Below are 16,330 nucleotides of genomic sequence, written 5' to 3'. Positions count from 1 at the left end.
TTAAAAAAAAAAAAAGAAAAATAAAATAAAATAAAAAAATTAAAAAAATAAAAAAAAATTAAAAAAAATAAAAAAAATAAAAAAAGTTTCATATTTTTTTATTTATTTTTTATTTTCGATAATAAAAAAAGATGTATTATGAAAGTGAAGAAAATGAAGAATATATCCCTTTTCAACAAGGAGCAGTTTCTAGTTTACCAATAGTTTTATCCTCTAAAAAAAAAGAAACCATTTCAACACTTAATAATAATAATAATAATAATAATAATAAAGTGGAAACAGAAAAAAATGAAGAAAAAGAAAAGGATAAAATTTATCAAAATAATAATGTAATTGATAACGCAGAAAAAGAAATATTAAAAAATAATAAAAAAGAAATAATTGAAGATTATAGTTTAAAACAAATTAACAAAACCACAACAACAACAACAACAACAACTATCATAAACAATAATAAAAACAATAATGTAGAAAATAATAATAATAATAATAATAATAATAATAATAATAATAATAATAATAATAATAATAATAATAATAATGATAATATTATAAATAATTCAAATAATAAAAATTTAAAAATAAATAAAATTAATTCAACATTAACAGATGAAAATAAAATTGAAGAGTATTTTTATAAAAGAAATAATGATAAATCAAAAAAAGAATTAAATGAATTTTTAGAAAATAGAGTTAAAGAATCTTTTAAAGAATATACACCAAGAACACATCAATGGCAAACTATTGTATCAATTTTAAATGATTTGGTTGAACCACAACATATAAAATCATTCAAGAATGAAAATAGATATAATTATTTAATTCAACACGCAGCTGGCTCAGGTAAATCTTTAACAATAGCATGTTTAGTTTATTTTTTATATAAATTAGAAGTTAATAATAGATACAAATTTGATACCATCGTTATTATGAATGATAGAAGTCAATTGGATGCTCAGTTAGGGGATGTTGTCATCAAGTTCCTTCAAAATAATGGAATTACCAATTATTGTAGACCAAAGTCATCAAAACAATTGCAAAATGAAATATCACTTGGTAAAAATAGAATTGTTATTACAACTATGCAAAAGTTTTCACAGTTGTTACCAAGTACCAAGGCTGGTGGTGAAAGTGATCAAGATGATGAATTTTCTTTTAAGTCAAATTCTGTTGCAATTATTTCCGATGAAGCTCATAGATCCCATGGCAAATCAACTACTGAAAAATTACATGAATTTCTTTGTGGTAACTCTAGACAATCAAATAAAATTACTTATTTTAGTTTTACCTGTACTCCAACTCCTCAATGCTTAGAAATGTTTGGTATTTCGTCAAAGGGTGATAAGGTTCCATTTTATACATATTCAATGAACGATGCATTAAAAGATAATTTGGTAAGTGTATTTTTTTATCTTTTTAAAATATTAACTTTTATTCTAATTTTTTTATTTATTTTTTTAAAGATTTTAGATGTTGTTAAAAATTTTTCAACATTAAAGGTAGATCAAAATTTAATAAATAATTTTAATTATTATCAAATTCAACAACAATTACAACAACAACAATTTAATATGGATCCATACTGCGATGAAGATTATAATCAATATTCAACTACATTTAATCCATTGGTTTTGGATGAATATGATTACGAAGATGATTCAATACAAGATCAAATTCAAATTAAACAAAAGTCGCAATTTATAATTAAGCATTTATTAGAAACAAAGAATAGTCATGATAAAGAATCATTTAAATCAAGAGCAATGTTAGTTTGTTCTGGTAGAAAGAGTTTATTGGTATTTAAAAAATATATAGATCAACTAATTTCACAATTACCAGCCTCTGAACAATTCGATACCATTGCTGCTTTTTCACCATTTGTCTCCGAAGGTAAAAGTATGGTCGAGTCCGATGTAAATATTAATGGAAAATATGCTCAGTTTGGTAGTGATAAGAATAGAGGCGTTATTAAAGCAATAAATGAAGATAAAAACTTTAAGATTAGACTTTTAATTGTGGCTGATAAATTACAAACCGGTTTTGATGAACCTTCACTTTCGATCATGTATATCGATAAAAAACTTAAAGGTGCCAACGTAGTTCAAACTCTTTCTCGTTTATCGCGTATTTCTAAAGATAAAGAATCAACTACCATCATTGACTTTGCAAATAGCGAGAAAGATATAAAATATATTTTCAATCTATATAAATATTCAACTAGTCTTAGAGATTTACAAGATAAACAAACCTTAATCTCATCATTAAATATGGCTTCAAGAAGTATTTCAAGTGCATTGGAAAATGAAAAAAGAGGTGGTCAAATTACTCCATTTTGTAAAGCAATTCTCTATCACGAACAACAGGGTACTCTCAAATCACATCCACTCTATCAAAATATTGAAAGTTTGATCGATGAGTATTTAGATATATATGGGAAATTAAAAAACAAATCATTTGAACAAAGTAATATTGATGACCAACTATCAATTAAATATAATATTGTAAAATCAATTAAAACAAATTTGGACTCTTTAAGAAATGAAAAAAAGCAACAACAAATCAAATCTTTAAAAGCCTCGGATCAACTTAAAATTAGATTGGATTATTTAACCGATGAAGAATTAAAATCAACTTTAGAATACTCTCAATCAAATATAGACTACGATGCTGACTTTGCTCAATCAATGTGGGCAGTTAAATCATTAGATTCCGAACAACAATTTATTGAACAAAAAGATGAAATTTTAAAAAAAATGACAAAACAATTAGAAGATATTAAATCAAATAAATCTCAATCTTATTCTACAAACTTTTTTGAAATTCCAAAACTAAATAATAATAGTAATAATATTAATAATAATAATAATAATAATATTTATAATTATAATAATAACAACATAAATAATAATAATAATAATAATAATAATAATAATAATAATAGTTTTAAAAAAGAAAATATTTGGTCCCTTGCAAACAAAGCCAATCAATTAAAAAGATTAAATCCAAATAATAATTTAAATGGTAGTAGCTTTCAACCTAATATTAATAAAAAATCGAAACCATAAAGATTATTTTAAAATTAAATAAACATTGAATTTTAAAGATTTTTTTATTTTTTTATTTAAAAAGATATCCACAAATAAAAAGAAATAAAATATTTTAACTAGGAATTATAATTTTGGTTATTTTTCAAAAGAAGGAGATTAAGTTAAATAAATATTATATATTTTTTATTGAACTATTTTTTATTGAACTATTTTTTATTGAACTATTTTTTATTTTTTTTATGACATTTATGGCACACTAATGGGTTTACATATTTTATTAAATCATTGTATTTATCTAATGGAAGATAATACTCCTTATTACAAGTTGGGCAGTCAAGTTTTTTAATTTGATTATTATTTTTTTCATCTTTTTTCTCTTGGGAGTTACTATCTTTTTGGTCCTTCTTATCTTTTTGAATTTTTTTATCTTTTTGATCATTTTGGGGTGATAATTTTTTTTTTTGTTTGTTTTTTTCTTCATCTATTTTGTTTGGATCTGCTGAAGAAGGTTTTTGGGAATTGGGGATGAAACATTTTTTACATTGAATATTATTACCATATTTGATTCTTAATTCTTTAAATTTTTCATCATCTAAATAAAAATCTTTTTTACAAGAATTACAATTGAGTTTCTTTTGTTTAATATCATTATTTGGGTCATTTTGTTTTGGAATGTTAGATTTCTTAGATTTGCAGATATCACACAATATTGGTTCACCTTGATTAATTAGTTGCTTGAGCTTTTCTTTTGGTATTAAAAACTCATTTTTACAAGATGTACAATTGAGTTTTTTTATTTTCTCAATTGTAGTTTCATTGTTTGATTCTTTGTTTGAATTAGTTTTTGTATTTTTGTTATTGTTATTATTTATACTATTATTATTTGATTTTAAACATTTTTGACATTCAAATGTTCCTTTTTTTTCAAGAATAGAGTTGTATAGTTTCTTTTCAACTTCAATAGTTTCATTACAAGTAAAGCAGTCACATTGAATTTTTGAACTTTTTTCTTTTTCATTATCATCTACAAAATTATTTTTTTTAATGTGATCTTTTTTAATTTTTGATTCATCAATTGAAATTATTTTCTTTTTTGATTTTAATTCTGATTCTTTGCTCAAGGTATCGCATATGTCTCTTATTACTCTAATCATTTCATCAGCTGATTTTCTAGCATCGAATGATGTTGAATTTTTTGCCTCCATTTCCATTTGTGATAATGTTATTTGAAGTTCATCAACTAAATTAAAACCTGAGCATAGTTTTTTCAATTCTTTACACGAGGAAACAATTTCAGTGGTCATTTTTTTTAAAGTAACATTTGTTAAATTCTTTGCATCTGAAAGGCTATTAATCTTGCCAGAGAATTCGGTAGATAATTGTGAGCTTTTCATAAATTTCTCCTTCAAATCTTTTAGTTCTTCTTCTACAGTTTTTTCAACTTTAACCATTGTTTTTTTATCATGATAATGAACAGTATATGAACATTCACTTGGGCAAATTCTACAATTATTACGACCAGCCATTGCTGTACAATTAATAAAAGCATTGTCACCCTTTGAAGTAATTTCATGTAAACCACCTTAAATTTTTTATATTAATATTATTAAAGAAAAAATACTTAAAATTTAAAATATATAGTTACTTACAACGATCATGACAAACATGATTACATGTACTACAGATTGTGCTATGATAAGGAGCATCTTTTAATTCATTACTTGCAACTTTTGTTTTTTTTGTAAAGTTTTTAAATGATTCAACATCTTTATTTGCTTTTTCCAATTGAGCTTGATATGATGCTAGTGAATCCTGAAGTTTTTGAAGATTACCAATATCTACTTTTGCTTTATGTAGAGTAGATTTTATATTCATTCTATGTTTTTTCATTTCCCCAAAATCCTTAGTGGAGACTGATGATACTTTGGAAACAGAATCCAATAGCCTTTCAATGGTCATAAATGAAAGTTCGAATTCTGTTTTTAAAGACTTAATTGAAATTTCGTCCCAAAGTTTTCTATCAGTACTGAATGCAGTATTGTTCATATGGAAAATATTATCAGTATTAACTTCAATTTCTAAAGATTCTAAAACAAAGTTTCTAGTATGACTTAAACAATTGGTAAATACAAGGAACACATTTTTTAATAATGAATCAGGAATAGATCCACGAAGTCTTGTAATAACATTTTGAAGGTTAATAGTCATTCTTGGAACCGTACCATTGATTACAATTATAACTGCTGAAAGACTTGAACAATTTTCAGCAGAGTCAATAATTTTACCAATGTTTAAGTCATCTTGTTTTACACCACGGGTATCAGATAAACCTGGTGTATCAATGAAAGCAAAAGTTTTTGAATCTTTTTTAAAAGAATAGGTGTTGCAACTATCAGTTTGACTCTTTGTTCTATCTTGGGAATCGTTTTCACTTGATTTGAATTTTTCTGTTGCTTTTAAAAATTTGGTTTTGATTGCAACTTTAATATCATCTGGAATTTTTCCACCTAAAAAATAATTTGTTATGGTATTGATTAGTGTTGATTTACCACATCCAGTTTCTCCAATAACTAATATAGAAAAAGTATTTGACATTGTTTATTAATAGAAAGAAATTTTATATTTATTATTTATTTATTATTATATTTATTATTATATTGGTTTTTTTTTTTATTATTATGTTTGTTTTTTTTTTATTATTATGTTTGTTTTTTTTATAAAAATACCTCCCTAAAAAAACAATATTAAAAAAAATTAAATAATAAAAAAAATTTCAAAATCTTGGTATATCTCAAAAAAAAAAAAAAAAAAAAAAATTTTTAACTGAATTCTAGATGGGTGGGTTTTAAATACATCAAAAAACCAATATAATTATTATTTTTAAATCGATATAAAAATTAACATTGTGAATTTCATAAAATATTTTTGATGATAAAAAAAAAATTCATTTTTATAATAATTTTTTTTAATTTTTTTTTTTAATTTTATTTTTAAATTTTATTTTTTTAAAATATTTTTTTTGTACGATTTAAAAATATTTAACAATAAATGAACAATAACTTTAATTTTGAAGAAGAAAGAGATGAATTTATTAAATTATTTCCAATTATTAAACAAGATATTATAAATGAATTTCCAAAAATGAAATTACCAAATCATATTGTAGATTATATAACAACATTTTTAAATTCACCAATTATTATAGGTGGTAAGATGATAAGAGGTCTTGGGTTTATTTATTCTTTTAATACCTTAATATCAAAAAATAAAAATAACAATTATAATGATAAAGAAATAACAATATCAACATCAAAACATGAAGCAAGAGTTATTGGGTGGTGTTTAGAATTTTTATCATTTTTCCTTGTTACTGATGATATTATGGATAATGGTTTAACAAGAAGAGGTGAGCCATGTTGGTATCGTAACCCAAGCCCATTTAATCCATCAGAATATAAAGTTGGTTTGTTGGCTATAAATGATTCTGTATTAATTGAATCATTTTTATTTTTTCTATTAAAAAAATATTTTAAACATAAATCATATTATGTTGATGTTTTAGAATTATTCCGTGAATGTATTTTTTATACTGCAACCGGCCAACTATTAGATACTTCATCCCTTCATCAAAAAAGAGGTGATTTTTCAAATTTTAATTTTGAAAAGTATTTATTTATTTTAATTAAAGAAAAAAGAAATATAACTAATCATTTTTTTCAAATTTATAAAAAAAATAAAGCTATTCAAAAATTTGTATATATAAATCATCATATTCAATGTTTTACTCACAAATTAAATTAGCAATTTTATTATCAGGAGGAAAAATTATAGTTGATGATGAACAAGAAAAAACAATCGAAGAGGAATTAATAAGAGATATTTCTTATGAGTTGGGTATTTATGGTCAAACACAAGATGATTATTTAGATTGCTATGCTGAAAAAGAGGTTTTGGGTAAAGTTGGAACTGATATTCAAGAGAATAAATGTTGTTGGTTAATTTGCAAAGCAATTACACTATCGAATGATGATCAATTAAACAAATTAAAAAAGCATTATGGTTTGAATAACAGTTTGGATGTTTCAATTGTAAAGTCTATTTATAATGAAATAAATTTACCTCATCATTATCAAATACATGAAATTGATAAATTTAACTTTATTTCTGATAAAATTAAAAAATTATCTGAAATTTCTCCACAAAAATCTGAAATATTTTTACATTTACTTAAAAGACTATTTAAAAGAATAAAATAAAAAAAAATCTTTATTATTTGTTTTATTTTTTGTGTAAATTCTCTATTTTTTTTTAAAATTTTTTTTTTTTTTTTTTGATTTATATTTTTTAAAACATTATTATAAAATTTTGGGTTAAAAAAAAAAAATTTTTGGTTTTAAAAAAAAAAAAAAAAATTTTTTAATAAATTGGTAAAAATTTTTTTTTTTTTATTTATTTTTTATTTTCAATTTTTTCCAATCAATATTGTATTAAACCAAATATTTTATTTGTATTAAACCAAATATTTTTCATAATATTTTTTTTTTATAGATACTAGGTCTAAATTTTTGTTGTTACTATTGTTTTCTTGAAAGAAGAATGAACTTATAGGTTCTTCATCTACTGTGCTATTGCACAAACAAGCAAACAAATCTAGATATGAACATATTACTATGATCAAATATATTTAGAACCATGATATCAAATTACATTGCAATGAACTGCAACAACAAATAAACAAAACCAAACCATTTTATATAAAAGAGTGATTTAAATGTAAGAAAGGAAGACCCTGACCACCTTTAGATACAGTAGAATTTGGTAAGTAAATTTAATTATAATTTTTTATTTTTTTGAATAATAAAAACTAATTTTAAATATACCATCAAATTTTATAGTAAGAGATGTAAAGAAGATTCTACTGGTGAATGAAGAAAAGGACCATTAAAATGTGATAATTGTGAATATATTTTTTCGATCATGTCAAAAACTTTAGAAATACTCAAGCAAATTGTATAAGAAAAGGACCATGAAAATGTGATAACTGTGAATATTTTATCGACCATAAAAACAAACTCTAGAAATACTCAAGCAAACTGTAGAAAAAAGAGAGTATAAAAAATGTAATTTTTGCGAATTTTTTATCGACCATGGGTAAAAACTTTAGAACTACATAAACAAACTGTAATTTTAATAAATAAATGCAAATATTTTTTATTTAAAATTATTTTTTTTTATATAATTTAATTAATTAATTTTGATTAACTACTACATACATCCTAAATGTAATGTTGTTATTATTTTTATTCATATTATTATCTCAGTATTTTCATAATAACACAGCCCAAAAATAATTAATAATGATAATAAATAAAAAAAGTGTTGGAAATTGGAGCATAAAAAAAAAAATTAAAAAAATAAATTTAAATTTTTCCCTTTTTTTTATTTTCTAATTTGTATACCCCTTTACTATCTTGCAGATGAAAAGAGAAATTGTCATGGCAAATTACAGGAACCTTTTATTTATGCGTATTTTTTTTTTGTTTATTTTGACTAACTACAGGTTAACTGTAACCACTGTTATTTATGTAATGCTTTAATGTTTTCAATGAATACAAGGATGATATTAGATACCTTGTGAATTGTAACTTTGGTTTTCATGGTGGGAGCATGAAAATATTTTTACTTTTAATTAGTTAAAGGGTTGATTTTTATATACTTTTTTTAGTTTAATCATTGACACCACTGCCCAGTAGAAGTTAGATAAATGTCAAAAATGTTAATGCGGCCAGAGTTACCCAAGCAAATTGTATAAGAAAGAGACAATGAATTTCATTGTCAATTCATAATTTTGAAAATAAATTTTATGAAATATTTAATTAAAATAGTTTCATTATTTTTTTATTCTCTATTAATAAAAAAAAAATTAATTTTAATACTTAAATTAGAAATTTATCTTAGGATCTAACTTTTATAATCGAGGATAACAAAGTTCTTTCGTAATAAATCATTTTTTGTAAATTTTGTAAATTTACAAAACTATGGAGCGTTGGTTTCATTAAAATCAGATGATCTTTTAGCATGATTTAAATAATAATTTTGTTGATACCTAAAGTTTTTTTATAAAAAATATGATCTTTAATTTCACTTCTAACTGATGGTTTATTCATATTTCCGATACAACTTTGTGGTAAACTAAAACTTGGTCGTTTTATTTGGTTTGAAAAATATTTTTTTTTATAAAATTTATATATTTTTTTTTTTCAAGAAAAAAAAATAAAAATGTTTCATTTTTATTATTTGGTTTAAATTGTACATCTTGTAAAATGATCTATTTTAAAGATTAAACCAAATATTTTAATCAACGAAAACATATTGGTAAAATAGTTGTAAATCATGACATATATGTAATTAAAAGTATAAAATGATTCAATTATTATGAGGAACAAATGTTGCAAAATCTCAATATATTGGTCATAATGTTTTAAATACTTCAGGTAGTAGATATTTTAATTTTATTGATTGGGATTCATCTATAACTGGAAAGAAACCAGGTCAACCTGCTTTAGTTGGTTCCATTGAATTATGGTGGAAATTTGATAATACTTGTGAATATAATCAGGATTGGACTTGTTTTGTTTGTGAAAAAGGTGATAAAGAAATTGCAAATATTCAATTTTATGTTCCAGGTTTAATTGATGAAGGTGTTTTAGTTTATGATGATTTTGATAAATTAAATGTTGGTAGTATTGCATTATTTGGAAGTGGTGTTAATGATAATAGAAGTACAGTTGTTACTCGGTATGTTTATTACTTTTTTTTTAAAATAATTATATTGTTACTCGGTAATTGTTTATTTATTAATTTGCCTAATAATTGCTATTATTATTTAAAAAAATAGTAATCCAGGTGTTACAGGTGTTAGTAATATGGGTTGGTACCTTTATTTAAAAGCAGGTAGTCCAAAAATATGAAAATTTGGTTAGGTCAAGTTGTATTTGGTCAACATATATTCCTTTCAATCCAACTTTAACAACATTTGAAATTAAATGTTATTATGGATGGAATAATGGTATTAATTATAATCATACCTTTTCATTAGCAAATAGTGCAGCAGATGTTAGAGTAGGTAATGGTACAAAATATTATTTTGATGGTGATACATTATACATTAAATTAATTAATCTTGAATTAGGAGGTTATCCATGGGAATATTATGAAAGAGATGGTGTAAAACTTTACATAATTCATACTCAATTCTTTATCACCATTAATGCATACTGTTAGATATCTCGGATTCTAACATGTTATTAATAATATAATTTATACAATGTTATTAATTAATTAATTTTTTAATTTTTAATTTTTAATTTTATTTTAATAATTTAATTTTAATTACAAAACAATATAAATAAAGGGTGTTAATCACACAGTTAATATTTGTATAAAGGTTTTTAATTTACATTTCAAAAGAGTCTTTAATTTATTTTGCAAACAGTTTAGGTATGAAGGTTTTATACTTTATATGTCTTATCTTTTAATATTATTTATATATATATAATAGTAGACGAAGATTATTACACATACAATACTGTTAAACAACCAAATCAAGGTGGTTTTTACGAAAATTTACCATATAAACTACCATCAAGTACATTATAATAAAGAATAAACAATCAATTAAAATAAAAAAAAAAGAATTTACAAATTTATTACTTTATACAATTTTATTTGAATTTATTATTTCGATTCCTGTTTTAATTATTGATGCTTTTGTTATAATGATTGTTGGTGTTTTTTTTAAATTAATTTTAATATATATTGTTTTGATTTAGTATGGTCAAAGCTATAAATTATTATTATGTAAATTATCTATTTTTTATTTTCAAATAATTAAAATGTAATGAAACAAAGGAGAAGAAATGATATTTATTTAAAATTAGAAAATAATCTTAAAAAAAGAAAAGATTTTTCAGATTTGATGAAAAAATATAAAGAATGTAGAGTATTAGAATTCTACACCACAAATAAAAAGTCAGAAGAAAATAAACTATAAAAAAATTTTAATTAAAGACTTTTTAAATTTAGAGAAAATTAAAATTTTTTTTTTTTTTTCTTCTTTATCCTCATCTTTTGATGACAATTCTTTGGCATCTTTGGGAATATAATTAATGTATTATGTAATGTATCCAATCTTTATTGAATTACATAAAACTTTTAATAAATTTTGACTGCATTCATCACAACATCCATCTCTAAAAGGCTCAGGGTTTAAAAAGTCATTTTTGACATTCTAAGTTACTATTAGTAACTATATATTTTTTAAAAGGGTCAAAATTTTTTCGAAATATCTCATTTTTTTGTAATAAAAAATAAAATCAAAAAATTTGTGAAAAAAATTAAAAAATAAATTTTTAAATTTTTTTTATTTTTTTTTAAAGATTTTAATTTTTTTATCCACACCATAATTCAAATTATAATTTATAAAATCCTTAAAAATATATAATAAAATACAATTTATTATATAAATTTATAATTTATAAAAAAAAATTATTTTATTTTAAAACTATTTTTAATAATTATTCTTAAAAACTTATTTTAAATCCTAAAAATAAATTATGTCAAATAATCAACAATATGATACCAAATGCCTAAATCATCCATATCAAGATATTATTTCAATATGCTCAAATTGTCCAAACAATATTCCTGTCTGTATTGATTGTATTACCGAGGATCATAATGGCCATAGTTTAAAAAAACTAAATGATATAAGTTTTAGAAATCAAATACAACATGATTTTAAAAATCAAACAATTCCAAAACTAAACAACTATTTAGAAAATAATAAAAAAATATTGGATGAATCAAACAACCACTTTAAAGAAATTCAAGATTACCATACAAAGAATTTTGATAAAGCTTTTAATATATTTAAGGAATTGAAATATATTATCGGTGCAAAAGAAAATGATATCAAATTATTATTAATGACCAAACTAAACCAAAATACAGAAATAAATAATATAATAAAAACAACAATTGAAAACAATAATAATATTATAAATAATGCTATTAAATATAATAATGATGTTAATAATAATTATAATAATGATGTTAATAATAATAATATCAATAATGAATTTATTGAACTTTTAAAACACAATCATCAATGTAACAGTCTTTTATCAAATATAAATAATAATAACTTACCAGAATATAACGATACTAAACTAATAACTAAACAAGATAATCTCTACTCAATTAAAGATCTAACAAACAGTTATATAGAAGTACTTGATACTCCTTTAGATTTAAAAACACTAAAATGTAAGTTTTAAATTTTTTATTTTAAACTAATAAAACTTAAATTAATTCTTTTTAATAAAGTTTATAATTTGGAATTTACAATTTACGAAGAAGGGTGTGATATTAGTCATTTAGAAATTCGTAATCTTGCTATTGGACCTATCGGATGTTTACCCAAAACTATTCCAGCAACAGTTACAGATTTATATTTACGAGATGGCTTTAATCAACCACTTAATTTTATACCACCCACCGTAGAATGCTTGTATTTAAAAAACATCAAGTATCAATTAACACCTGATTCAATTCCAGCAACAGTTACAGATTTATATTTACGAGATGGCTTTGATCAACCACTTAATTTTATACCACCCACCGTAAAATACTTGTTTTTAGATAACATCAAGTATCAATTAACACCTGATTCAATTCCAGCAACAGTTACAGATTTATATTTACTTAATGGCTTTAATCAACCACTTAATTTTATACCACCCACCGTAGAATGCTTGTATTTAAAAAACATCAAGTATCAATTATCACCTAATTCAATTCCAGCAACAGTTACACATTTATATTTAGAAAAAGGCTTTAATCAACCACTTAATTTTATACCACCCACCGTAAAAAACTTGTATTTAGAAAACATCAAGTATCAATTAACACCTGATTCAATTCCAGCAATAGTTACATATTTATTTTTACTTGATGACTTTGATCAACCACTTGACTTTATACCACCCACCGTAAAACACTTGTATTTACAAAACATCAAGTATCAATTAACACCTGATTCAATTCCAGCAACAGTTATATATTTACATTTGGAAAATGGCTTTAATCAACCACTTAATTTTATACCACCCACCGTAAAAAGCTTGTATTTAGATAGCATCAAGTATCAATTAACACCTGATTCAATTCCAGCAACAGTTACCTATTTATATTTACTTGATGACTTTAATCAACCACTTAATTTTATACCACCCACCGTAAAATACTTGTATTTAAAAAATATCAAGTATCAATTAACACCCGATTCAATTCCAGCAACAATTATAGATTTATATTTACTTGATGGATTTAATCAACCACTTAATTTTATACCAACCACAGTACAATACTTGTATTTACAAAACATAAAGTATCAATTAACACCTGATTCAATTCCAGCAACAGTTACCTATTTAAATTTACTCGATGGATTTGATCAATCACTTAATTTTATACCACACACCATAAAATACTTGTATTTACAAAACATCAAGTATCAATTAACACCTAATTCAATTCCAGCAACAGTTACAAACTTAATATTAGAAGATGGTTTTAATCAACCACTTAGTTTTATACCACCCACCGTAAAATACTTGTATTTAAATAACATCAAGTATCAATTAACATCTAACTCAATTCCAGCAACAGTTATAGATTTATATTTACAAAATGGCTTTAATCAATCACCCAATTTTATACCACACACCATAAAATACTTGCATTTACAAAACATCAAGTATCAATTAACACCTGACTCAATTCCAGCAACAGTTACACATTTATATTTACAAGATGGTTTTGATCAACCACTTAATTTTATACCACCCACCGTAAAATACTTGTATTTAAAAAACATCAAGTATCAATTATCACCTAATTCAATTCCAGCAACAGTTACACATTTATTTTTACTTGATGGCTTTGATCAACCACTTGACTTTATACCACCCACTGTAAAATGGTTGTATTTATATAAAATCAAGTATCAATTAATACCTGGTTCAATTCCAAATCATTTAACCAATCTTATGTTTAATCATGGTTACTCTCAACGTTTTACAAAAGGTATTATCCCTGACTCAATAACCTCAATTCATATGGGCGATGTGGTCTATCCTTTAGAACATGACTCCATTTCAAACCCCGGTCAAAAAATATCTTATTTAACGAAATCCAACCATCTAAAAATAAAATAATGTTATATTAATAAGAAGATAATGAGTCATTTTTTGGAGACCCAGCCAAAACAATATGGAAAATACTGTAACTAAAATTAATTTTTTAAATAGTGTTTGATTGGGTCTGAAAAAAATGTATATTTAATTTTAATTTAGTTTAATTTTATTATATTTTATTTTTTATTTAATTTATTTTATTTCATCTATTTTTTATTTATTTCTTTTTATTTTATTTTATTTTATTTTATTTTATTTTATTTTAGCTAAGATTGGATGATTGTATAATTGCGGGGTATTTTATTGATTTTGTAGGCAGCATTCGTATAATGAACTAATGTTTTATTTGTACCATTATCAATCTTTTAATATGGCACACTTCCACATTTTATAGCTTATTTTAGTTGCTATTTTTATTAACTATCCTAAAATCAAAGAAATTATTGATTATACTTTTTCCTATTTCTATTTATTAATTTTTATTATATCTTTGTTGTGGTGGAATATATTCATCAAAAACCTATCTAATAGACCTACAAAAATATTATTATTGGTTTTGTTTATATATAACTTGAAAAAGAGCTGTTTTTTGCTATACCTGATCTAAATATTTAATACAAAGCAAAAAGAGTTTAAAATTGTTAAGAATTACGTTGGCCTCTTTTATGTATACATATTGATGATGATACATAATGTTTATGTTTAATTTGTTTTTTTTAATGTTTTATTATTATTTATTATTTATAATTTAATATTAAAAAATAAAAAAATAAACTAAAAAACTAAAAAAAAATAAAAAAAGAAAAAATTACATTTTTTATTTTCTTAAATGTTTATTTAATAAATTTATAGTATAATAAACTATTTTTATTTAAAATTTTTTTTTTATATAATTTTAATTTTTGATTAATTTAATTAATTTTGAGTAACTATTCTATATACTCTAAAACCTAAATGTAATGTAGTTATTATTATTACTATTTATTATGATTATTTATTATGATTACTTTTATTATAACATTATTTGTTGCTATTCTTCTATTATTACAATTATTTCTATTACTATTATGAATAAATAGATAATATATTCCAATACCTTTTAATTTTTCTGACAAAAAAATTCCGAACCAAACCAACATAATCTAATGCAATACAATCGATTCCAATTAAATTCATTCCAATCAATTCCAACGTAATCGAATACTAACATAAACAAGTCATCATTTTTACTTTTATCCTTTTTTTTTTATTATTCCTTTCAATCTGTCTTATTTATTTAATTATATTACTGAATGTTTTAAAAATTGCCAAATATATGTTTTTTTTATTTTAGATAGCTAAATAATCCAACTAAAAATATTATACCAATATCAAAAACTAATTTTAAATTTCTTTTTAACTACAACTACTTTTTTTATAGATTTTATTTATTTTATTATAAATTTATCGTTATTTATTATTTATCGTTTTTATTTTAAAAATAATCAATTTGTTCTATTATTATTATTTTTTATATTATAACTATGATTGTTTATATTATAACATTATTTTAGTATTGTTCTCTATTATTAATTAATAAAATAATTTATTACAATACCTTTTACTGTGACAATAAAAAAAAGGCAATTCAACCAATCCAATACAAAACACCCAAAACAAATCTAATTTTTACTTTTGTTTTTTTTATTATTATTACCAGTATGTTTCTTTATAAATTTAAACATTAATAAATCCCTTTTATATTTCATTTTATATTTTTTATTTTTTATAAATTTTATATTATTATTTATTTATTATTTATTTATTGTTGCTATAATATATAGTTTTATATTATTATTGGTGTTCTGATAATTATTCATATTATTATTTGATTTTAAAATTATAATTAATATTAATATTTCTTTAATATATACTCAAAATTTTTTATATACTTGTTTTAAATTAATTGTTTTATTAATCTTTATAATGTATACCAATTCATAATTGTAATCTATTCTATATGGTAGTTCGGTTAAAGATATGCAT

The 16,330-nt window shown here is 22.1% G+C and overlaps 5 protein-coding genes across 5 annotated transcripts; 4 read left to right on the top strand and 1 right to left on the bottom strand.

Moving 5' to 3' along the window:
• Window positions 1–131: 131 nt before the first annotated feature.
• Window positions 132–3,065, top strand: DICPUDRAFT_150026 (uncharacterized protein; the record flags this gene model as incomplete). Its single annotated transcript, XM_003286061.1, has 3 exons — window positions 132–843; window positions 892–1,394; window positions 1,464–3,065. The coding sequence occupies 3 exons, from the start codon at window positions 132–134 to the stop codon at window positions 3,063–3,065; spliced, it is 2,817 nt and encodes a 938-aa protein (XP_003286109.1).
• A 180-nt stretch (window positions 3,066–3,245) lies between these two features.
• DICPUDRAFT_150025 (uncharacterized protein) lies at window positions 3,246–5,642 on the bottom strand (the record flags this gene model as incomplete). The annotated part of the gene is made up of 3 exons (XM_003286039.1): window positions 3,246–3,253; window positions 3,436–4,629; window positions 4,697–5,642. 3 exons carry the CDS (start codon window positions 5,640–5,642, stop codon window positions 3,246–3,248), a joined length of 2,148 nt encoding a protein of 715 aa, XP_003286087.1.
• A 453-nt stretch (window positions 5,643–6,095) lies between these two features.
• DICPUDRAFT_150024 (uncharacterized protein) lies at window positions 6,096–7,303 on the top strand (the record flags this gene model as incomplete). Its single annotated transcript, XM_003286060.1, has 2 exons — window positions 6,096–6,712; window positions 6,787–7,303. 2 exons carry the CDS (start codon window positions 6,096–6,098, stop codon window positions 7,301–7,303), a joined length of 1,134 nt encoding a protein of 377 aa, XP_003286108.1.
• Window positions 7,304–8,820: 1,517 nt separating this feature from the next.
• Window positions 8,821–10,706, top strand: DICPUDRAFT_76985 (uncharacterized protein; the record flags this gene model as incomplete). Its single annotated transcript, XM_003286059.1, has 5 exons — window positions 8,821–8,853; window positions 9,592–9,845; window positions 9,946–9,964; window positions 10,002–10,326; window positions 10,609–10,706. 5 exons carry the CDS (start codon window positions 8,821–8,823, stop codon window positions 10,704–10,706), a joined length of 729 nt encoding a protein of 242 aa, XP_003286107.1.
• A 956-nt stretch (window positions 10,707–11,662) lies between these two features.
• On the top strand, window positions 11,663–14,326 carry DICPUDRAFT_150022 (uncharacterized protein; the record flags this gene model as incomplete). Its single annotated transcript, XM_003286058.1, has 2 exons — window positions 11,663–12,374; window positions 12,435–14,326. The coding sequence occupies 2 exons, from the start codon at window positions 11,663–11,665 to the stop codon at window positions 14,324–14,326; spliced, it is 2,604 nt and encodes an 867-aa protein (XP_003286106.1).
• Between the last annotated feature and the right edge of the window lie 2,004 nt (window positions 14,327–16,330).

This window comes from Dictyostelium purpureum (assembly GCF_000190715.1).
Source record: "Dictyostelium purpureum unplaced genomic scaffold DICPUscaffold_61, whole genome shotgun sequence".
Classification (NCBI taxonomy): domain Eukaryota; phylum Evosea; class Eumycetozoa; order Dictyosteliales; family Dictyosteliaceae; genus Dictyostelium; species Dictyostelium purpureum.
This window is presented reverse-complemented; position numbering and strand designations above follow the sequence as displayed.